The sequence below is a fragment of the Heliangelus exortis genome, chromosome 3 (genome assembly GCF_036169615.1).
Source record: "Heliangelus exortis chromosome 3, bHelExo1.hap1, whole genome shotgun sequence".
Classification (NCBI taxonomy): domain Eukaryota; kingdom Metazoa; phylum Chordata; class Aves; order Apodiformes; family Trochilidae; genus Heliangelus; species Heliangelus exortis.
Window position 1 is genome coordinate 33,701,003 of NC_092424.1, and position 21,935 is coordinate 33,722,937.

The window sequence follows — 21,935 nt, forward strand, 5'->3', positions numbered from 1 at the left end:
GGTGGGTGCGGTGATCCCACCCAACATCGCCCGCATCTCGGGGCCTGCCGCTTCCCGCCTGCCGCTTCCCACCTGCCCCCCCCCCCGCAACCTCCACCCCCGACTCTCACTCCCCCTCGGACGCCATCGGCCGCGCCCCACCGTCGCCATGGCAACGCGGGTCCGGCCGCCCGCTCTGGCCCGCGGCGCGCGCCAGCGCCCCGCGCGCATGCGCCCCGCCTCCCGCCGCAGCCCCGCGGCGCCTGGGGGAGGAGGAGGAGGAGGAGGAGGAAGAAGGGGAGGGCAGAGGGCAGGCGCGGGCAGCGGCGCGTGCGCGCGGAGAGGCGGTTGAGCGGAGCCGTTAGGATGTCGCGTTACGGCCGCTATGGAGGCGGTGAGTTCCCGGGGCGTTGCGAGGGGCGGGCGGCTGCGCGGAGGGGAGAGTGAGGGAGGTCTAGGGAAGGGGCGATTGCCGCGGGGAGCGGAGCGGACAGCCGGAGGGGAGGAAAGAAGGCGAGGCCGCCGTTGCTGCCGTTTCGTCGCCGCCGCCATTTTGCGTCAGCGGCCGTGGGGGAGGGGGTGCGCCCGCGCATGCCGCCGCTCGTGGTGAAGGCGGGAGCGGTTCGCTCGAACAAGATGGCGGTGCCCCGGGGGGCAGGGATGGGCGCGCTGCCTCTGCTCGGCGCTTCGGCCCGCTTTTGCTTCGGCGCTGACATTGGTTTCGGTCCCGGCAGAGACCAAGGTGTACGTGGGGAACCTGGGCACGGGCGCGGGCAAAGGCGAGCTGGAGAGAGCCTTTAGCTACTACGGGCCCCTGAGAACCGTGTGGATCGCCAGGAACCCGCCGGGGTTTGCTTTTGTGGAATTCGAAGACCCGAGGGATGCTGAAGATGCTGTCCGTGGACTTGATGGGAAGTACGTATCTGTTTCTAATATTTGTGGAAGTTTCAGCCGGTTTTAAGACGAGACAGGGTATTAGGGATTTCTCTCTGGTTCTCCTTCTTTGTAGTTCTTCTGTAACGATTTCCTGACTTCAGTAACGATTAACTTAAAGCCATCATGCACTTGTTGCAGGGTGATATGTGGCTCCAGGGTCAGAGTGGAAGTTTCAACAGGGATGCCCCGCCGCTCCCGTTACGACAGGCCTCCTGCGCGACGCCCCTTTGACCCTAATGACAGATGCTATGAGTGTGGTGAGAAAGGCCACTATGCTTATGATTGTCACCGCTATAGTCGCCGAAGAAGGAGCAGGTACGTGTGGGGCCAGAGTGGCTGTGTTGCTTCACCAGTTCACTTTTGTGTAGCTCTTGTTAGCAAAGAACAGAATGTTACGCCAGTTTTCTTTAAACTTTTAAAGCTAGAATAAATGTATAGGTATATATTACAATTTGTTGCTATTTCTATCAAATGTTAATATCTTAATAATCAACCTGGTCAAAACCTTTCAGGTTTCTTCGTTTGAGTCAGTCGCCTTGATTCAGAATGTCACGAGCCTTAAGATTTCATGCTGAGGCGCCTTGCAAATCCGACACTTAAGATCCTCCTAGACCTTGAGGTGATCAGCATAAGAGGCCAGATCCCCTCGAGCCATCTACACGTAGCTTCACCTTATTCTTTAAGGGCAGAAAATTTGAGACGGTGATCGCCGTAACAGTAAATTTGGCTTTCAATTGGGGCCCCCCTCCGGTTTAGAAAGAGGAACACCAGATTGACCACATTCCCACCTAGAAAAATCTTCTTGCGTCAATCAAGCCTCACCCTGGCTCATTGGGCTGTCAGTTTGATCGTCGTTAGATTGAAGAGAACACCTAGATGCAGCGATCGGCTATAGATACTTCTAGATCGTCTAGATCTGCTAGACCTTGGGCCAAAGAGGGTCGACCTGCAAACTTGCAAGGTTTATTTTAAATACGCATTACAAGTGTTTTCTATTCTAATGTAATTCTGCAATGTAATTCAGCTTTTAACATTTTTCTAGGTAGTAAAATGCTCAAGACAAGTAGGCCCAGAGATTTTTCCAACTGACAGATTCTAGTTCTTTAGTTTTCTGAAATGAGTTTTGACTTCAGCAGGGCCTCACGTACACTGTTTGCTGCAGCTGTTTCCTAATATTTGTTTTCTCTAACCTAAAACCAGGTCCCGGTCTAGATCTCGTTCAAGGTCCCGAGGGAGGAGGTACTCTCGGTCACGCAGTCGGAGTCGTGGTAGGAGGTACGTTAAAGTTTGTCTTTTATTTCTATTTGTTTCTTTTGCATAGAAAAAGCTGTAATTTTACAACTCTTTTAATTTACTTTTTTTCAGGTCCAGGTCAGCTTCCTATCGTAGGTCCCGGTCCGTGTCTCCTCGTAGGTCTAGGTCTGTGTCTCCGCGCCGGTCTCGATCGGGTTCCTTGAAGAGATCAAGGTAATTAGTAGTAATTTTTAATGAGTTCTGTGCTTTGCTGTTGTTTCATGTTGGTCTTCATTTTAGTGAAGGGACTCAAAAAGGTATTGGTTAGCAGACTTTAAAATGTGTTGATGTGTAGAGATCAGACTTCAACATGCTATAAAGGTTTTTGGTAATCCTAATTGAATATATAGGCATAGTATTAGAGTTAGTTTTGAGATCTCACACAGTTGCATATCCCACTATGAATTTTGATACCTAAAACATTTAATGGTGATGTAGGTTTGCTTTTCAACATGTAAGCATTAGTCAAAATAGTGCTGTAATTGTCATCATTCTGGTTGATTTGACCTCCTTGATTTTACATTAATTTGTCTTAATTTTTTATTTTAGGTCTAGATCAAGATCCAGATCTAGATCCAGATCTGTTACATGGCCCCGAAGCAGGTAAGATCTAATCCATGACTGAAGATTCTTAGTAATAAGCTGCTTAAAACTCTCTTTAGCCTTACTGACAGCTGTTAAGATTTTCAAAAGCTGTGTTTTCTCTCCACTGACTTTAAGGACCTATAGTTTTAAAAAGCAGTGTAGAAGATTCTTTCTCTTTTTATTGTTGTACTTATCACTGATATCCAGTGATTGTCATCACAAGTATTATTTTTATTAGATTGATTGTAACAGCTAACATAGCAAATAAAGTTAATCTGAAGAGTTTTCTTCTTTGTGTAGTGTATGTGAGATTGTGGATTCTTCCCTTTACTTGTCGGAGAAATCCCGATGCCCATCCAGTAGTGTTTTAAAAAGCAATAATGCATATAGACAAGCAAGTCATGAAGGGCTTCCTGGTGCTGTGTTACAGCTCCTTCCAGCTCTGTTGAAAACAAGTATCAGTCTGGAAGAGCTGAATTAAATTTTATATAAAAACTTGTCAGAATTATTTTGTACCAACAAATGTACCATAAGAGTGACGGTCAAATTTTAAAGGCACAAGGGATGTAATTCTTTCTAAGTTGCAGCTTAATCTTTCACTTTTAATAACAAGTGAATGGAACTTGTGCTTTGTGCATCCTCATCCAGGCAGCATGGCTGATGTTGGTTGATGAGATGTTCTCAGAGGAGAACAAGAGTAAATTAAAGCTCTGTTCTGAGGGAGGTGCTACTGGTTTTGCTTCAGCCCTTTCCTGGCCCCGCTGTTCTTTTACAAGTCTTTTGAAACAAATAGCTTAATAGTCAACCATGAAGAAACACACACACAGACACACACAAAATGGAAGAAGCTGCAGCTGAGATATAGTGTTGAATGGTGGTAGTAGTGGCACTATAAGAATGGAACAGGGAGGAATTACAAGAGTTTTTAGGGAATGGAGATGTGAAGACCAGAAGATAGCTTAGTTAAGAGCAGAAACTTGCACACACAGTCTAGAAGCTTGTAAAAAAGAAGGGAAATTCCCTGAGGCAGTAATATTTCTCACTGCTCAAGAATACTTTCTCTACCAGTTGCTAAAATATGTTGAATCTCAATACTGGTTGTTCCAGCATGACTTAATCATGGCTCATCCTGTCAGGAGCAGAGAATGGCTATGGTCAACAGGCTCTCAAAGAGAAAAATATATTTCATCTCCATTGTTTTGCTTTTTTTAGTACCAGAATGGGTTTCTGCAGTGTAAAGGATGCTGTAGTTGAAATTTCTAGACTCTGTAGTGTCATCCAGACACTACAATCATCCTTTTTTTTAAGTAGAGATAAAGTGACCAAGGCAGAGGAAATTAGTGACGCACAAGTGCAGAGAAGTGGCCAAATATTGGTGCTTAACTCTAATGAAGTTGCTGTTAAAATTCCGTAAGACAACCAAAAGATGGTTTCTGTACAAAAGAATCAATGGAATGCATAGAATGCAGTGACAGGCTCTTGTTTCATAAGGAAGACTAAGTGTTACATCATGTCTGCTGGTTTGAGAGCATCAAAGCATACATCTGGAAGTTGTGGAAAGCCTTGAATGTAGGCAGTAGGACACTGCTTCTGGGAACATAAGAATTTCAGCTATTCTTTTAGGCAATAATAGCGTTCTTATGGTGCAGCAGAGTTATCTCAAAGACTAAAAGTTTTTACAGTCTTTCCACAAGAGTTGAGACAGATTTAAAAATGGATCTTGAGAGAGTGCATACATAAGATGAATTGCACTGAGGAGAAGGTGTTTGTAGGAGTATGCTGCTTACAGCCAGTTTCAACAATAGTGGTAGATGGCACTCAAGCCTAATAAAACTTGGGAGCTTAGATCATGGCTTTCTATTACCTTGTGAGAACATTGGTCAGGATTTGGGTTGTTCATGCATTCCTGCCACCTGCATTAGCAAACAGCAGTCATCACCCAGGGACCATAGTATAGAACAATATGTGCAGCATCCATTCAAAAAGCTTCTGAAATCTCACAGGAAAGGCCCTAGAAACATGCAGGATTTTTTCTTTTCAGTGTGACAATTTTTATACATTTAATGTGAGTCTTGGTTTCTCAAATGGGGAAATAGGCATGCTACCAGCTTCCCTGATGGGTGTTTTTTCTTGTAGATCTAGGTCTCATGGCAGATCAAAATCTGGCTCTCTGGCTAAGAGGTAAGCATACAGAGATAAAGGCTGCAGTAGTATCTAGAATTCATTATTGGGCTTGCACTATTAACAAGAGCTTGGTCCTTAAGAAAAATGCCCCTCAAACATAGGTATCCAGGTAATCTGTTTGTGATGTGAATGTGATTATAAAATTTTTCTCTGAAGCTACTTCAAATATGATCCTTACACATCTCTTTGTTTTAATTAGCAATTTTGGAGTTTCCAATGTAGTACTCATTGTTTTTTGTGTCTTTATGCTCAGTTCTGTAAATTTTTTCTACCCATCACATAAAGGACTTGAGTTTATTTAATGCTATTTATGAAACAGCAGGAAATCTATGATGATGTTTCTTTCCTCAAAGCCTCACCTCAGTATTACCCCTTGTTTTCCTTTTTTCTGTAGTGAAGACAGTTGCTAAAAATTAATCTCCATGCTAAATGTCTTCACTGACTGGATCCTTTTCAGAGTAAATGTTGATTCAAAATTTTTGCTGTTTAAAGAGCTTCAGTTAGATTCCCATAATAATCCCATTGCCATCTAAGATGCTTATTTTTTGAATATAAGAGCTCCATTTGACTTTTGAGCTGCACTGATGATACTCTTGTTTTCACAGTCGGTCAAAGTCCCGATCACCATCTCCAAAGAGAAGGTATGTTGATTTCCCAGATAATAATGTAGACTCTATATATGGCATTTTAGTATCTGCAGTGATCCCTGCCGAGGAGTTTTACTGCTGTTTGTAGGAAAATACTGGAAAAGTGTTTTACCAAGGTCTCTTCAAGAGAAATAATGTCATTGTGGCTTTATATATGGTAATACATACATGGTAATAATAAATCCTTGGTATAATGGTTATAGAGCAGTATTACATCTTGCGTTTGTCTGCTCCTGCATTGATTTCACTTCATTAACAGTTTTATTGCACAGAGATTTTGTCCTGGCAAGCTTAAGGCACAGAATAAATGTGGGAATCGGCTTTGAGTCTCATTAACAGCTGCATTGATATTGGGGGAGACAGAGGGAAATAACTTAGGATAAGAGTAAGGAATGGAAGATTGAACTTCTTGTATTTGCTACTGTTCACTCAATTATTTTTTTCCCCATACGTTCGTAAAAAATTATCTGTCTCTTTATGCATCTATGTATAGTGACAGAATCAGCAGCATTTTTCCCCCTATTTTGAATTCTGTAGCAGTTAATTGTTACAACTTTGGTGTTTAGAATTTGCAGGGAGGTGAATATATCCTAGTAAGAATAACTGTAGACTTGCCAGGATGTGTCCCTTGGATGTCTTTGATCTTTCATGCTTTGTGGTTTCTTTTTGTTTTTTTCACATACTTTTAGAACTTCTGCACTTAAGTTTGCTTCATTTATAAATGTGGTTGCATTTAGTCTTAACCTCACAATCACGATGTATTGTCTCTGAATCATCAGCCCACTAATTTTGTCAGTAGTGATGGGTTATTTTATTAAAAAATGGTGCTTAAAGGTGCCAGAGTAGTCTAGGTATCCTCCTGTTGCTTTTTTCCTGTATCTGTGAATCCAAAAATATTACAAAATGTTAACTATGGATTCTTTCCCTTTCAGTCGTTCACCATCAGGAAGCCCTCAAAGAAGTGCAAGTCCTGAAAGAATGGATTAAAGTTATGAAGTTAATCTTTTAGGAAGAAAGTTATTTTGCTTACATTATTATAAGGGATTTTGTGGTGTCTTTGTAAATGTAAGAATGTAGATAGGAGAGTATATCAACTAAAATTTGGCATGATCTGGGTCTTCTGAGTTAGTCACGCCAATAGACTAGCACAGGTCTCTTTTTATTGTACGAATTAACTTCCTGTGATACGAAATGTGGGAATTTTTTATTGGCACATTGAAATAAAATGTGTATTTTTAACTAAAACTTCCCTGTAGTAACCCTGCTGCTTCTGTTAACATTTGGGTAATTTTAGCTGTGTGCCATGTAACATGGATGAAAAATAACTAATAATCAGTGTCTTCTCAAACTAGTAATTTTTCACATTTATTTTTGAATAGTCTTTGGTGAAAGGATCAGTTTTTGCTTTCTTTGAAATCTATCTCTGTCTGCAGATGGCTAAAAATTTGCATATGCCCCTTTTATTTATGATCCTTAGCAGGAATTAATTTTTCTTTAATCTAATTATTCCATAAAGCTTGCTCTCTGGTGCTTGACTACTTGTTATACCAGATGCCCAGAAATTTAGGATGAAATTTTATTCAAAACACTGACATATTTTAAGCAAATAACATCTGCAGAAACCTCTAATGTAACAAAAATCATTAATAACTTGACCATTCCTACTTTCCCCTGTTGCATTTTTAAAGTTCTTTAGGCTATTAATATAAAGAAAATCTCTTAATGTCTCAAGGCATGTTTCCCTTTTTGTGAGGGAAGACATATGGGCTTCTGACCTACTTTCTGATGAACCTTAGGAAAATGTGTTTGAGAAGCAAAAGAAAGCTGTTACTAGTCTTTCAGCAGCTCACTCAAACTTTCCTCTTAAAAGTGAAAGATTCTCACAGCTGACCTGAGGCATTTTAATTTGCTTCACAGAAACTGGTATGGTTTTTAAGCAACCCAGATCCTGGAGACAATTTGGTTGAATTAAGGTAATTTCTTACAGTAAATACGCACCTGCAGGATTAATTATTTGTGTATAAGTACCTCGAGCTCTGTGTTTGTCCTGATTATGTAGTAAAGAATTGCATGATAAGGCACTTCATTGACACAGATCACAGCAAAAGACTGGAAACAATGTTAGATGGTGAACAGACAGACTGATAGGTGGAGGGAGAAAAAACATTTTATCCAGCAGTTTCTGCAGTTAACAAGCAGTGAAATGGAAAGTGAGGCCTCTCTGGCCTTCTTGTGATACCTGTCATGACAGTTTGCTTTTAATGTCTAAACCACAGTAGAGCATCTTAAATGAAAAAAAAAAAAAAAAAAAAAAGAAATTCAGTCACACCTTGGCTCACTCATGAGTTTCAAAATACAGGTTTCCTGTTACCAATGACTTGATGGAGCTTTTTCAGTGTACGAGTCCACACTCAACGTACTATGGCGCTGCAGCATTGTCTGGTCCTGTTGATTAGTCCTAACAGCTATGGTGCTTGGTGTCTGCCTGCACGCTCCCATGGTGCCCAGCGATGAGGATCAGTGTTTCATCTGCCAGGAGCAATGATCAATATTCTGGCAACATCCATTCAATTTTACCATTGCAGCACTGGGAGAGCAGGGGGGGCGACACACATGTTCCCCTGCTGTGATTTAGCTGGAATGCCCGAAACCTTTGACTTGTGTTTGAAGTATTTATTGATTGTGCATTGTCTGCCCGGTGTACAGCGTACCTAGTGAGAGGCACATGTACACTGCTGCTCTGGAATTTGATCAGCTTTTTCTTTTCTGTACTCTTAGGCAAACCTACTCCACAATAAACCTGCAGACTACACGACAGCTGTGCTGGTACCTGTCTTTCAGTACCCACAGACAATGTGGAAGATGGAGCAGAGGAGCCCGGGTTTCTGTCAGAGACTGGGGTTCCTCTGAACCCAGGCTGAGCATCACGGGAGAGTAGCAGGATGCTCATTTTGGGGGTCAAAGTGGCAGAACTGACTGTGGTGGGTCTGCCACATTTGTGAGACCAATGGCCAGGCACTGCCACTGGGGGCAAGATCATTCTGTGCAACCACTCAGCAAGATGGAAGGAATAACAAAATGTATCAGTACAGGTTAGGAGGCAATCTGCTAGAGAGCAACCCCATGGAGAAGGACCTTGGAGTCCTGGTGGACGTCAAGTTATCCATGGGACAGCAATGTGCCCTTGTGGCCAAGAAGGCCAATGGTATCCTGTGGTATATTGAGAAGAGTGTGTCCAGCTGATCAAGGGAGATTCTCCTCCCCCTCTACTCTGCCCTAGTGAGACCTCACGTAGAGTAGTACATCCAGTTCTAGATTCCCTGTTCAGGGGGGACAGGGATTTACTTGAGAGTATAACAGAGGGCTATGAGGATGATAAAGGGACTGGAACACCTGCCTTGTGAAAAAAGGCTTAGAGACCCAGGGCTTTTTAGTCTGGAGAGGAGAAGACTGAGAGGGGATCTAATTAATGGGTATAAATGTATGAGGGCTGGGCATCAAGAAGGAAGAGACAACCACTTCTCACTTGTGCCCTGTGATAGGACAAGGGCAATGGATTCAAGATAGAGCACAGAAGTTCCACCTCAACATGAGGAAGAATTTCTAAGGGTTACAGAGCCCTGGAACAGGCTCCCCAGAGAGGTTCTGGAGTCTCCTCTGGAGACTTTCAAGACCCATCTGCATGCATTTCTGAGTGACCTGCCCTAGTTTTGGTCCTGCTCTGGCAGGAGGGTTGGACTCAAAGATCTTCAGAAGTCACTTCCAACCCCTGACATTCTGTGATTCCCACAGCACTGCAGCCGATGAAGCACGTGGGAGAGCTGAGGGCTCCAGCAGGAGCTGGGCTTGTGTGCCTCCTTCAGCAGCAGCAGGGCAGGAGGTGGGAGCCAGGTTGCAGTGCCTACAGTGTATGGCATGTGATGCCTGGCCCGAGGACTCCTATCCCTGTGTGTCTGGGAGGAGGGATGCCAGCTCCCTAATATGATCTGACATCCCCCAGGGCTTGTGCCAAGCTCTTGTGAAACCTGAGAAAGGTTTTCACCAAACAGGCCACATTTTACAGGGTTTGGGGGATGATAGGTATTTTACATGGAAACACAATACTTAGATGATGGGTTTCCTCCTGCAGCTGTATATTCAGGAACATGGATGGATGCACACACTTCAGCAGCCAAGACATAGCATAAAAGATGCTCTTGTGAAGGCACATGTGTGCCTCTCACTGCTGGCTTTGAAGTGCAAGTTAAACCAGAGGAGCCAGGGTGTCCAGCTGGGATAATCCCAGCAAACCCATCCTCTGCAAAGCCATTCTGAATGTGTGACCACGCTGTACCCGTGCCATCCTAACGCTGCTGTCAGACCCAGCAGCTCTCGCCATGAGAGCTGCCCTGTTGCCCAGCATAGGAAGGGCAGGGTGCCCTTTGATGAGCTGACACTGAGCCACGGGGCAGGTCAGTGGTAGGAACAACAGCAGCCAGTGCATCTCAGATGCTGGGAACAGCTGATGTTGTAAAGAACAGCCTTTATCAGCCTCCACACAGGCTCCATGGCCCTAACAGTGTTTTCAGAACTTTTGTAGTGCAAAACAAAACCTAATGCTCAGGGCGAGGCTGGGCAGAGGGTGAGAGCTTTGCACAAACCAGATAGCGGCAGAGGTGGCAATTGGTGTTAAAGCCAGCAGAAGCCACAGAAGAAAACCATGAGGGAGAAAAGTTCCCAGATGGGATGCATCACCTAGGATAGTTGGGAAGCACTGTTCTGCACTTGATGGCATTTCTGGATAACCTGCTAGAGGCACTTACCTTCTTGGTGGTAGTAGTTAGCATCTCCTTTCGTCAAGCAGCGCTGAACACGAGCCACGTGGTGTGGTTGTATTCCTCACCTGGGCGGAGCAGGGAGTCGGGGAAGTGGGGCTGGGGAGAGATAGCAGCATGTCCGTGATCATGAGCACACCGGGCAGGACAAGCAAGTGTCAGGAGGGCATGCATGGCTGCATCCCTTCTGCCTTGCTGGGGTGGTGTCCCACGGCTCCCTCCAGGCCTTTCCAGTGGCAGTGTTTTGTTAAACACTCCTTACTTGCAAGCTGGCTGAGTGGGCAAGTCAGCCCACTGACCTGGCCCTGGTTAAATTCAGACCCCAGAGGGAGAAGATGGTAAAGCCTGTGACCTATGCCTACCTCTGCTCTGGTGTCTACAAAGCATCTATTCACCAAGCAGACTCCATTCATAAATTTAATTCCCAGAGACATGGAACCACCTGAGCAGCTCCCAGAGGTGGGGGGGGACAGTTCACCTTGTTGATGGCATCAGGCCAATTCTGGGTTTCCAGGCAGAAAGCTGAGTGCTTGGGGTACACAACAGCACCTTTGCCCTTCAGAGAGCCATCCAGGTTGTTCCCAGTGTAAAACTGCATGCCAGGCTGTGTAGTGTGAACCTCCATGGTCCTGCCAGTGGGTGGGTGTCGAGCCCTGGGGAGACACAAATGGAGCATGGCAAGGGGCTGAGTGGGCACCCTATGGCTTCAGGGATGGGGAACACCTGCCAGAGTCCCAGCCTACCTGGCCACAAGGCGTCGAACTCGAGTCTGATGCAGGCAGAAGTTGTGGTCAAAGCCACCCAGGCAAAACTTCTTCAAGTGCTTTCCCAGTTCCACAGGCTGCCGGAGATCAAAGCTGGTGCCCTGCACAGCAGCCACCTCCCCTGGGCAAGGAGAACAGCAGCAACACCCACTGACCAACATGCCAGCAGGCAACACCCATGGCACAGGCCCTTGTGCAGGGTTGAGATCCCTTGCTGTGGTAAGCTGAGGGGTTTAAGATGTTTTGTGATCCTTGCTGCAGTACTCTACTTCAAGCAAGCTTGCCTCGTGGCCACTGTGACTCAGGCTGGGACATCAGTACCTTTTTTCCCAGCAGAACCAGCCTCCTCCCAGATCTCTGAACAAACACCCATGAGATAGCCACAAAGGTGGCCTTCTTGCCAGGATGGTGATTATGAGCTGTATATGGGGACCATACCCCTCCTGGCTCAGCATTGTCTTGGGGAAAAAAAGGGAATAAGACCATAAAACAAGCATTTTCTCTCAAGTTCTTTTTTTAAGGCCTGATGTGGGGACACAAAATCCTGTGATAAAACTCCTGCAGTGAGATCAACCCTAATACGTACAAAACACAGTACAAAACACAGCCATCCTAACGCAAAGGCACAGGGTTTTGCATGGGGGAGGTTAGAGAGGAAGGGCAGGGGAGTGGATTGTTTTTTCTTAAGTGACATTCTTCTACCCCTCTCTAAAGGAAGAGGTTTCCAAGGGTGAGCAGCTGCTGGTCTGTGCGATCTGCTCTGCTGTCTGCAGTCACACAGCCAGCGTGGCTGCAGCTCTGTACCAATTCTGCTCTGCAAACATTAAGAAACAACAGCCTCCACCTGTCAAACAGGGCATTTCTGTGGCTTCTGATCCTATCTTAAAGGAGCACTTTTACTGAATTCAGCTGTGTGGCAGAAAAAACACCTTGGGAAAAACAAAACCAAACAACAAACAACAAGTGCTATAGGCTCTTACATAATATACAGCTGCCATCATTGCATGCAAGGGCTCTGTCTTTAACAGTTGCCCAAATATTACCTTAACTCCAGGGCTAAGACTGTACACAGTTTTATTAGCTTCAAAGGCTACATTTACCCAAAACACCAACAAGGAACTGCAAAAAGCAGGGGCAGCAAGCTGGTGACAATTAAGATGTGAAACAGCTCCATGGTGAAAGCAGTGGGGAGAAGCAGGGCAGTAGGTTTGCCATGGCCTCAAGCTCTTCCCCAGTTTGAGCTCAGGCAGGACACATCAAGCTGAGCAAAAGCTGCCTGGGCTGGGAAACTCCTTGAGACAAAAGACCATGAATGCACAGACAGTGGGCTTGGTTCATATACACAGATGTAATTCTAGTTTTAGCATATACTAGAGCTAAAAAGTTTTCTTTCTTTTTGCTTTTTAAATCCTCTCTTCCTCTCCCTTCTGAAGTCAGGTGCAAGAGCATGAGGAAAACAAGCCCTGCCACTTCCAGCAGAGCTTGGTAAGCCTATGCTTACTAGGAACCACCCTGTGTGCTCATGCAGTCCTCGGGCACACATCCCACCCACAGCCAGTTTATCTTCTGTTGATGCTACCTGCACTCAGAAACACAGCTTTCCCAGCATTCATGCCCCAGATCAGCTGCTTAGTGGTCCTGTCACTACTCTGTCCTCTGGAGATCTCTGGCACAGCACATCACTGGCACAGTCCCACCACCCTTGCCAGCCACAGCTCTGCATCTGCACTTCAACAGCCTCCATCCCTCTAAACCAATCTGACTGGATGAAATTAGCCTGATTATCATTTATCAGTCATCATTTATGAGAAAATCTAAAAGTCTGCTTTTTTGATTATTTTAACATATTTTAGATTTTTTAAAAATTAGGCCAAATGCAGATTTTTAAAAATGCTTTTCATTTTCATTTTAATGCTTTTTCATTCTTCTTTCATTCAAATCAATAAAACTTACTATCAGTTTAATTTTGCACTTAGATCAGCTATTACTGTAACAGCACAGGCACTTACACTAAGAAAAAGTGGGTGTTGGAGCAGCACAGGTTGGGGTCAAGCCCCTCAAAGCAAGGTGCATGCCCCCTTGTTAACAACAGGACTGTCTTCAACTGCTTGTGTTTGGTGCTGACCCTCTTGCAGGTACAGAGAATGTGTTTCCCAGCCCAGCTAGTTCAGATAATTTAACATAGTGGCTGGCTCATTTATGGGGAGGAACAGAGTGGAAGTTGTGAGGAAAAAAAAACAAACAGAAGACCCAAAACAAACAGAAAACTAGAAAGCCTTGTTTTCTCCTTTTTACCCCTTCAATCAAGACCCAGTGCAAGAAGCTGCCAGTTTGCTGCTCTGCCTTGAGGCTGAAGACAGCACCAATAACACTTTTGTTTTACTAACCTGCTCAGCATGCACAACATTCTGTTTTCCTAAACTGGCTTTCCTCTTTTTTTCTACTTCTTGCCACACAGCACATTAAAGACAAGAAAGTAAGGAAAGATAGGATTTGTGTCTCTAATGTTCCAACCAACAGCACCAGCTCTCCCATTCAGATAAGGGGACTGGTGGCTCAGCTCTTGCAGCAAAGGATGATGCTGGGCACCTGAGCCACCACAGATCCCAGCAGCTCTAGAGCACTGGGCCTGTGAGCTGCCCTCCAGATCAGTGAGCCTGACCACGTCCTGGTGTGCCAACACATTTATTGACAGCAGCCCTGTGCCTACAGCATGCTGCTTGCATCTCCTGCGTATTATCAAGGCTTAAGAAATGTGTTATCTTGCTTTCTGTGGACTTTGAGCATGGGTTTAGGGAAATAAAATCTGTGGAAATAAGACCTTGAAATCACATGGAAAATCCCAGTAGAGAAATATGAGAAAACTGAACAGTGCTAGGAACAATGGATCGGCCTGCAGGGAAATGCTGGCCAAACAGCTCTGGAGGGACATGTTTTGGTCCTCTGCCTTAGGTAGTGTCTCCCCTTGGACCCATGATGAAGCCACGCTCGCCACTTGCCTCTGGCGCCCTCTCCTGCTGCTCCCGTCTCCCAGACAGACACTAGTCCAACTCCTCTCCATTTCTGGGCCTGGTGTTGGACCCTGCTACCAACACGTGGCTCTGGCAATTCATCTCAGTTTCTGATGGCCTGTGCCCAGGGATGAGGGCCCCGCTGTGCCTGGAGTCCCCTGGGTCCTCTGCCCTTGCCAGGCAGTGCTGTTCCCCAGTCCCCATGAACACTCATCTGTAAAACCCTCTTCACCATCTGCACCATGGTGTAAAACCCTCTTCACCATGTGTCGCAGCACCTACCAGTAGGGATCTGGGTGTCGTCCACAGGCAGGTAGGAATCTGCTTCAATAGAAATCTCATGGTCATAGATATCCCGTGAGCCCTGTAGGAGGACAGGAAACACTGGAATCACTCATTTGAGCAGCCAAAAGAACACCCAGGAAATGACTGCCCCCAGTGGTGCTACAAGCTGGTCTGGTAGTGCCTGGGAGACCTCCTGGCCACCATCCCACCTTGACCCTGGGCACAGGACAAAGGTACCAACACAGGCAAAAACCCACATGGGACCTGGGAGCTGTAAATCCTTCTGAGACTACCAGTCTGAACTTACATCTCACCAAGCATCTACCACCCTGCAAGTCAACAAGCCAAAACATGCTGGTTGCTGAGCTCATGGTGGTGGCAAAAGAGGAAGGAAGCAAGCATAGTGGGGAAATGCAACCCACCCTCCGGGCTCATCTCCTGAAGCACAGGGGTTTGTGTTCCTCTTTCTCTCCACCAGCCTCAGGGATGTTGGCAGGGAACCAGCTGGGCTGGGAGGGGAGCAGGATCAAAGCTGAGCCTGCATGTCTCTGTCTAATCTGAGCAACAGTTTCATGCCCAAAGGTCTCCTGTTTCTCTGGAAACACGCCTGAGTTGCATGGTATGGGTGTTGATATTACTGTGCTGCTGGGAGGACGGACAGAGGGTAAACTAAGGACTGCACAGTCATTACCAGGGCAGTTGCCTGAGCAGATCTGCACAGAGAGGCTGAGATGTCTCTCCCTAATACTTGTATGGGTTTTAGTCTCATGTCCAAGTGTGACTGCACTGTCCCATCCTATTGCTCTGCCAAGACGCATTTTAGTTCCTAGATGTTTTCCTCTAAGATCACATATAAACAGACTAAAATGCAGCTGCAATCCAGTGTCCATCTAGTTGGCAGGACCCTGGACTAGTGTGTGGGAGCCCTCTGCACCCTACTACTACCCTGCTCTGCAGTCTTGGCCACCTCACATCCCCTTTTCATGATTCTGACCTGAGTATTTCAGCTCTGTGCTGGCTCTGTCTGGCACTACCACCAGCTGCACTGTCCACACGAGGGTTGTCTCTGAAGCACTAACAGAGGACAGCTAAGAAATGCCAGCCCATCACAGTTTGCCAGGTTTGCACCTCCTCTGTAATCTTCCCAAGGGATCAGGAGAGACTGCAGCTCCCCAGTTACACACAAAAGGAGAGGTAATACTCATGGTGGGATTGTCTTTGTCCACAACGTGCTGATATAATGCATCTTCATTTGAGGTCTATGTTATTCAGTCCTGTCCCAGCTCACAGCAGCCCATGGTGCACAAGAGGCAACCCCACTGCTGCATCCCCACAAGCACATTATGTCCCCCAACCGGCATCCTGGTCCCACTTGATCCCATGGGAAGCTCATGGATCATCCCATGGGCCCCCAGGGTTTTTCCCCCTGCACAGTATCTCTCCACAGGGTTCACCTCCCCACATTTACCTGCCCTGCAAGGTTGAAGTATGCATGGTTTGTCAGGTTGATGGGTGTTGTCTTATTGGTCTGTGCTCGATAGTTGATGGCCAGCTCCCCACCACTGAGCGTGTAGGTCACCCAGACTTTCAGGTCACCGGGGTAGCCTTCCTCACCATCAGGGCTGAGCCGGAAGAAACAGACACCATTTGGAAGAACCTCAGGGCTCCACAGAACCTGCAAGATGTGTTCTGTTTGTAAGAAAGTCATGGGAAACACGGTGCCCTTCTCTCCTGCCCCAGGTTGCGCTGAACCCAGGGACAAAAGGTACTCAACGAATGATGCACTGAAGGAAAGGTTTTTTCAATCACCTCTCCTGCTCTTATTCCTTAGGAAAAAATAAACAACCAAAAAAAATCCCAACAAAACACAAACAATCTTCTCCCTATGAAGGAGGAAAAACCAATATCCTCTTCTTGAAAAAAGAAATGAGAAGTGGGAGAAAACACATGCACCAGCCTGCTCTTGATCAACCATGACCAGCAGCAGTTTTCCAATGAGTAGCCAAATAAATGAGGCAGTTTGCTCTGATGGGGTCCATCCCAGCTCATGTTACTAGATGTCTCAGAGTCCATACATTCGATTTTTACCCCAGCTGGACTTATTTCCCTCTCCCATGGATCTCCTGGTGTGCAACATCACCTCAACAACCAGCTGGCCATCCCCCAGCTTACTCAGGGCTGGCTTCTAGGACAAGGTAAACACACACTGGCAACTCCTGCTTAGTGGATGGGGTTGGATTAAATAGCACCAGATGTATTGCCAGATACATCCACATCAGTGCTGACAGAGAGAACTGGGACCTCTCTGTTTCTTACCCCTGCCAGAGACTCTGCCTGGAACCAAAGAATTTCTTTCCGATGTCTAACCTAAATCGACCCTCTTTCCACATTTAAACCATTATCCCTTGTCCCATTGCTGCATGTCCTCATGAAAAGTCCCTCCACAGCCCCCTTCAGGTACTGGAAGGCTGGAAGGATCTCTTATTCCAAGAGATCTATGTCCTCTTTGTCCTGGGGGCTCCAGAATTGGACATGGTACCCCTGGCAGGCTCTGGCCTCCCTTGACCTGCTGGCCATGCTTCTTTTCGTTCAGCCCAGGAGAAGGTTGGCATTTTGGGCTGCAAATGCACATCACTGTCCTCATGGCTGTTCTCAGTCCATTCTCTGCCCAGCCTGTATTTGTGCTTTGGATTTTCCTGACCCCAGTGCAGGACCTTGCACTTGGCCTTGTTGAACTTTCTGAAGTTGGCACGGGCCCACCTCTCAAGCCTGTGAAGGTCTCTCTGATGGCCTCCTTTCCCTCCAGCATGTCAGCCACACTGCACAGCTTGATGTCATTAGTAAACTTGCTGAGCGTGCACTCAACTAATCTGTCATGGACCTGATGCTAAGCATGTACCCCTATCCCCTTGAAGGATGAATGTGCAACAAGAGGTGAGGTGTCCAGTCCCTGGAGCTTTGTATTTACCAAAGGAGGAGTTACTACCTGACCAAAAATGACAGATCTAGGGGCAGGGGCCAGATAAAGCTTTTGGGATGACCCTTTTCATACCCTGTGCAGAGATCACAAACTCAGGGCACTTGTCAAAAGCCAGTATTTTCATCAAACATGGGAACTGAGGTTGAAAATGTGATAAGCAGATGACAGAGCAGGTCCTCCTGCATTGAACATAGTTTGACTGCAGCTCCCACTGCTGTGGGACACTGTGGTTTTATATACGAGTTTCTATTGAAGTTCTTCAAAGAAAAGCTATTAAGGGCCAGTAACCATACGGATACCACTATTTTTAAAGTTAAGAGAGCTACTCTGTGAAGTTCCCCAGAGGCACAGTCAGATACTGCCACCATGTAAGCATGGCTGCGAGCCTCTTTGTCATCAGACCACACACTGAGAGCAGCAGCATCTGCAAGATCAGGAAAACCCCCAACTAGATGGCCAAGACAGTCACAGCAGAGAGACAGCACATCTTGTTTTTGTTAAGGCTGACCACAGGTCAGCCACACTGACCATTACCTGGCCAGAGAGGATCTTGTGCAGATGCCTGAGCTTACCCTGTGGGCTGCAGGACACAAAGCCCTATCTGGGACGGGTTGCTGCCTTGTTTCCACCAAGTTCAGCAAGAAGCAGCAGACGAGACCACGGGCCCTGTCTGCAGAAGATAGCCTGGAAAACCCAGGTGCAAAAGAGTGCATGTTTTCAGCTCAAGCTCACAGGGGGTCAGGGTGTATGTATAAAGAAGCTTCAAGCCAAATTGTCCTCTTTGGGGGTACAACAGCCAAGTTACACCAGCAGTCCCTTTTTCCTAAGACTGCTGAGGAGCGTGTGATCCTAATCTGATGCCAGTTCACACTGCACCACCCAGAAGTGATTTTTTTTCCATACACTTTGACTTTTGCCCAGTGAGCCTGGATGTTCCTTCAGTGAAAGAAAAGATTAACCCAGGAAAGCAGCTGCACCAGCACTTTCACATTAGTTCCTCTGGAAACAGTGGATCAGCTGGTTAAAAATGCAATTGATCCAACAAAGCCCAAGGCTTCAGGAAAGCAGAGACTTCTATCAGCAAGGCTCTGAAGAGAGGAGACTGCTCTGCTGCTTTTACTACTAGGACTGCATGGATGGCATCTGGAATTCTGCAGCATCTCTTGGGAGAAGACAGAATCATAGAATCATAGAATTGGCTGGGTTGGAAGGGACCTCAGAGATCATCAAGTCCAACCCTTCATCCACTACCGCTGCAGAAGGGGTTGAGTGCCCTGGGGACAGGGAAGGGTTATTTTATCTGGGGAAGTTACTGGGGAGGGGACACAGCAATGATGGAGCATTTTTCCAGGCTTGATCTAGTCAAGTCCTTCTGTGAGCCAGAAGGTAGAGCCTAGGGTGTGTTGTCACTGGGATGAAAGTGGCACTAGAAGAGGTAATGCAATAACTGCACTGAATCTGCAGCACCACCTTGCTCTCCACATACTGCTGTCAAAAGCAGTGATGATAGTTACTTTGGGCAAACTCCGTACCCAGTGCTCAGGGAGTATCTATTGCACAGGTAACAGCCTTGGGACTGCAGGTGCAAATGAAGTGTGGGGACCACTGTTCCCCAGGAAACTTTATTTGGGCACTGGGACAACTACAGCAGCCACTCCAGGGCAGTGCAGGTGGCACCCTGGGAGCCTCCATCATGCATGAGGCTGGGTCCTCACAGCTATAACCCAACCCAGGCTCTGCAGGAGCAGCACCTTGCCCCAAGACAACCCTGGCAGAACGGGGCTTATGAGACCTCAGGGCTGCAGTAAAGCAGCAGAAGCAGAGTAACCTTCTACATGGCACCCAAGGATGATGCAAGGAAGCACTGCTAATCCACTGGTGCAAAGACAAGTCAACCTAGCAGCTTACAAGGTCTCATCCCCATTCTTGAGCTCACAGCACTTTCTGGGAGCTGTTCCAACATGATAACCACCAGAAGACCCTACACGGTCAGGAATGAAGACATCATATACTCTTGCCACAACCATACAGGCTGTGTGCTAGAGGAATCCTGGACTCGCCAGCCCGATTTTCACCTTGTCAAATCCCTTGGCTCCTCCGTGCAGGCTGTTTGGCCCATTGTTGAGGAAGAGCTGATACTCCTTCCCATCCAAGGAGAACCTCCCCTTCCCAATTCTGTTGGCAACACGCCCCACGACGGCACCAAAGAAAGGGTGCTTCTTTGTGTAACCTGGCCAGAAAAAAAGCATAAAGTTAAACAGAAGGATTGGGACAGGGTAGGTGACCTCCACGTGTGCTTACAGGTTTAGACATGGCTCTTTCTGCTTTACCTCAGTACTAAATAGGTGACTGGAGACCCGGTGTTTCCCAGGACACACAGCTCATCAGTCGCGCCCATCTTTGGTTAAAATAGCTGATGAGATCCTGCATTCTTTGCAGGTTTGCAGGAAAGGCGCCTGTGACTGCCAGTCAAAGTGTGACATAGAGCCACCCTGCTGCAACCTGGAGCCACCGGTGTCCCCGTTCCCTGGCCACCACTGTGCCCCGGACAGGCAGAAGGAGTTGTATTTATTCAGACTATGATTCGGAGGGGTGACCCCAGAAGCAGATCATGCAGTGTGACGATAAATCAGAAAATTCTGGTTAAATTGCCTGATTTTATTATTATTATTTTTCTTTTAAATAAAATAAACGGATTTAGACCCACCTTCCAAACTGTCAAAGCCTAGGACAACATCTGAAAACTCCCCATCCCTGCCCTTCGTCTCCAGAGCGGCGATTATACACCCTAAGGACAAGATCTCCACTTTCACGCTGTCCGACTTTAAGACGAACTTTTCCACCACTTCTCCTCCTTCCTCCCGGGGCATCCGCCCGAACACCTCCCTCTTAACTTCTGTCATCTCTCCCCGAAAGCCGCCTCCCAGCACCGCCGGCGGTGAACCCCGGGGGAAGACGCCGATGCGGGAGCAATGGCGCCCGCCGCCCCGCAGGCTCCGGAGAGCAGCCACAACCCCTCACATGATGCTGGGCGGAGTTCGGGCCCTCACCGCCTGGTCCGGGCGTGTGCCAGAGGGTGGGGAGGTACCGAGGGCTTCTACCTGAGGGCAGCGTCCTGCTGGGTCGCCTCAGGCGGGGCCGGGAAGTTCGGCTGCCCGCCGGCTGTAAAGCAGCAGAAGCAGCCGTCGGGGTTTCGGGAGGCGGAGCGGTTTTCAGGGTCCTTGAGAAGTTCTGGCGTGACAAAATGCTGTTTACGCCCCGAAGGGACGCACGGCGGGTCTAGCACCTGCTGATGGATCTGAAATTCGGGCTCCCTGATGCTGTTCTCAAAGTCGTGTGTTCACATGGCCCTGACATCGCTAAAAATCACCGTCTTTTGAAATACTGGCTTGGTATCGGTCTCGGGTCTTTGCAGGCAATTTCAGTCTGCGGGGAAACCCTAGCAACATTTAAATGTGCGTGCACATTTTTAACATTCTCTTGGCAAGGCTCAAGTGCAAGGCAAAAGAGCTTCGCTGAGTTTTGATACATTGTATTTTTATGAGGGCTCATTTTCAGAAGTTGTTCAAAGGGCCAATTATTCCAAAAACTGCCTCCAAAAAAGCCTCAATCAGTCAACAAGTGGTTGCTGAATATTAATCTCCAACACAACAATCATTTTTAGGCAAGACAAACTATGGATTCTGGGCCAACACAGGAACTAAGCCTCCCATTCGGGGCTGAGCAGAGGTGGTTTTGAAACCTGCATTTCTTTGTTAACAATGACCTTGTGTTTGCAGTGTAACACAACTGCATGTTGTGTGTTTCCTTCTGCACCTTCACAACTGGCATTCTCTATCTGAAAACAACACTGCAAGTGAATGTGGATTTTCCTGCCAATCAACACCACCTTCTGCTCAATATGGGCCAGGGAGAAGCACAAACTTTGTTTGGAGTGAGGAAGGCTCCTAGCAGGGGGGAGAGAGGGCACCCACCTTTGTAACCAAGTCATGAAGGGTTTTCAGGTGCAAAGCATTCCCAGAAGCTCACACCTTAGCACTTTAGCTCCTGCAACACTGCTCTCTTAATGTGTTTCTCCAGACATAGAATGCAGATCTGTTTCACAAAGACAGGTTCTCAATAAGGTGTGGTTTGTTTGTTTTTTTTAACACAGCAGGAGCTGCCATTTTGATGTATTTCTCTGATTCACAACAGAGCTGGAAGCAGATCCAACTCTGATATAAAAGTCAAGTTCAGTTTCATTTTTTCACATACCTTGAAAGATGCAAAATCACTCAAGCCCCAGTGACATCTAAGACTGCAGGTGCAAAAGCAATACCACAGACAAATCTGTTAATGAACAACCCACCCAATTTAAAAGCTGACAGATAAACCAGAAAAGAAACCAGTTTGCACAAGACTGAATCTTGATTGGAACAGTAAGGGGAGTGGAGCAATGTCAGCTTCAGAATTTGACC

General features: G+C 46.8%; 2 protein-coding genes across 4 annotated transcripts; one reads left to right on the forward strand and one right to left on the reverse strand.

The window, feature by feature from the left end:
• Positions 1-257: 257 nt before the first annotated feature.
• Positions 258-6,869, forward strand: SRSF7 (serine and arginine rich splicing factor 7). Its single transcript, XM_071740039.1, has 9 exons — positions 258-373; positions 714-894; positions 1,054-1,230; positions 2,116-2,190; positions 2,281-2,382; positions 2,758-2,811; positions 4,930-4,974; positions 5,583-5,618; positions 6,557-6,869. Exons 1-9 carry the CDS (start codon positions 346-348, stop codon positions 6,609-6,611), a joined length of 753 nt encoding a protein of 250 aa, XP_071596140.1. The 5' UTR covers positions 258-345; the 3' UTR covers positions 6,612-6,869.
• GALM (galactose mutarotase) lies at positions 2,192-20,499 on the reverse strand. 3 transcript variants are annotated; one of them, XM_071740035.1, is made up of 8 exons: positions 20,186-20,499; positions 19,554-19,708; positions 15,967-16,173; positions 14,496-14,577; positions 11,182-11,323; positions 10,917-11,091; positions 10,427-10,537; positions 2,192-2,367 (listed from the first exon to the last, which is right to left on the reverse strand). In XM_071740035.1, the coding sequence occupies exons 1-7, from the start codon at positions 20,379-20,381 to the stop codon at positions 10,460-10,462; spliced, it is 1,035 nt and encodes a 344-aa protein (XP_071596136.1). In that variant the 5' UTR covers positions 20,382-20,499; the 3' UTR covers positions 2,192-2,367; positions 10,427-10,459. The 3 variants fall into 3 exon arrangements, with proteins under 3 accessions (XP_071596136.1, XP_071596139.1, XP_071596137.1); XM_071740038.1 differs by lacking the exon at positions 2,192-2,367 and adding an exon at positions 3,004-3,235; XM_071740036.1 differs by lacking the exon at positions 2,192-2,367 and adding an exon at positions 6,412-6,594.
• Positions 20,500-21,935: the final 1,436 nt, after the last annotated feature.

What these genes read in the sequence shown, in the direction of transcription:
- SRSF7 (XM_071740039.1), top strand. Translation starts at nt 346, where the DNA reads ATGTCGCGTTACGGCCGCTATGGAGGCG. An exon ending in TTACGGCCGCTATGGAGGCG is followed by an intron (nt 374 to 713) that starts GTGAGTTCCCGG and finishes CGGTCCCGGCAG; the next exon opens with AGACCAAGGTGTACGTGGGG. An exon ending in AGTCGGAGTCGTGGTAGGAG is followed by an intron (nt 2,191 to 2,280) that starts GTACGTTAAAGT and finishes ACTTTTTTTCAG; the next exon opens with GTCCAGGTCAGCTTCCTATC.
- GALM (XM_071740035.1), bottom strand. Translation starts at nt 20,381, where the DNA reads ATGACAGAAGTTAAGAGGGAGGTGTTCGGGCGGATGCCCCGGGAGGAA. An exon ending in AGGCTTTGACAGTTTGGAAG is followed by an intron (nt 19,709 to 20,185) that starts GTGGGTCTAAAT and finishes TTTTCTGGCCAG; the next exon opens with GTTACACAAAGAAGCACCCT. An exon ending in GGCCTGATGCCATCAACAAG is followed by an intron (nt 10,538 to 10,916) that starts GTGAACTGTCCC and finishes ATCTCTCCCCAG; the next exon opens with CCCCACTTCCCCGACTCCCT.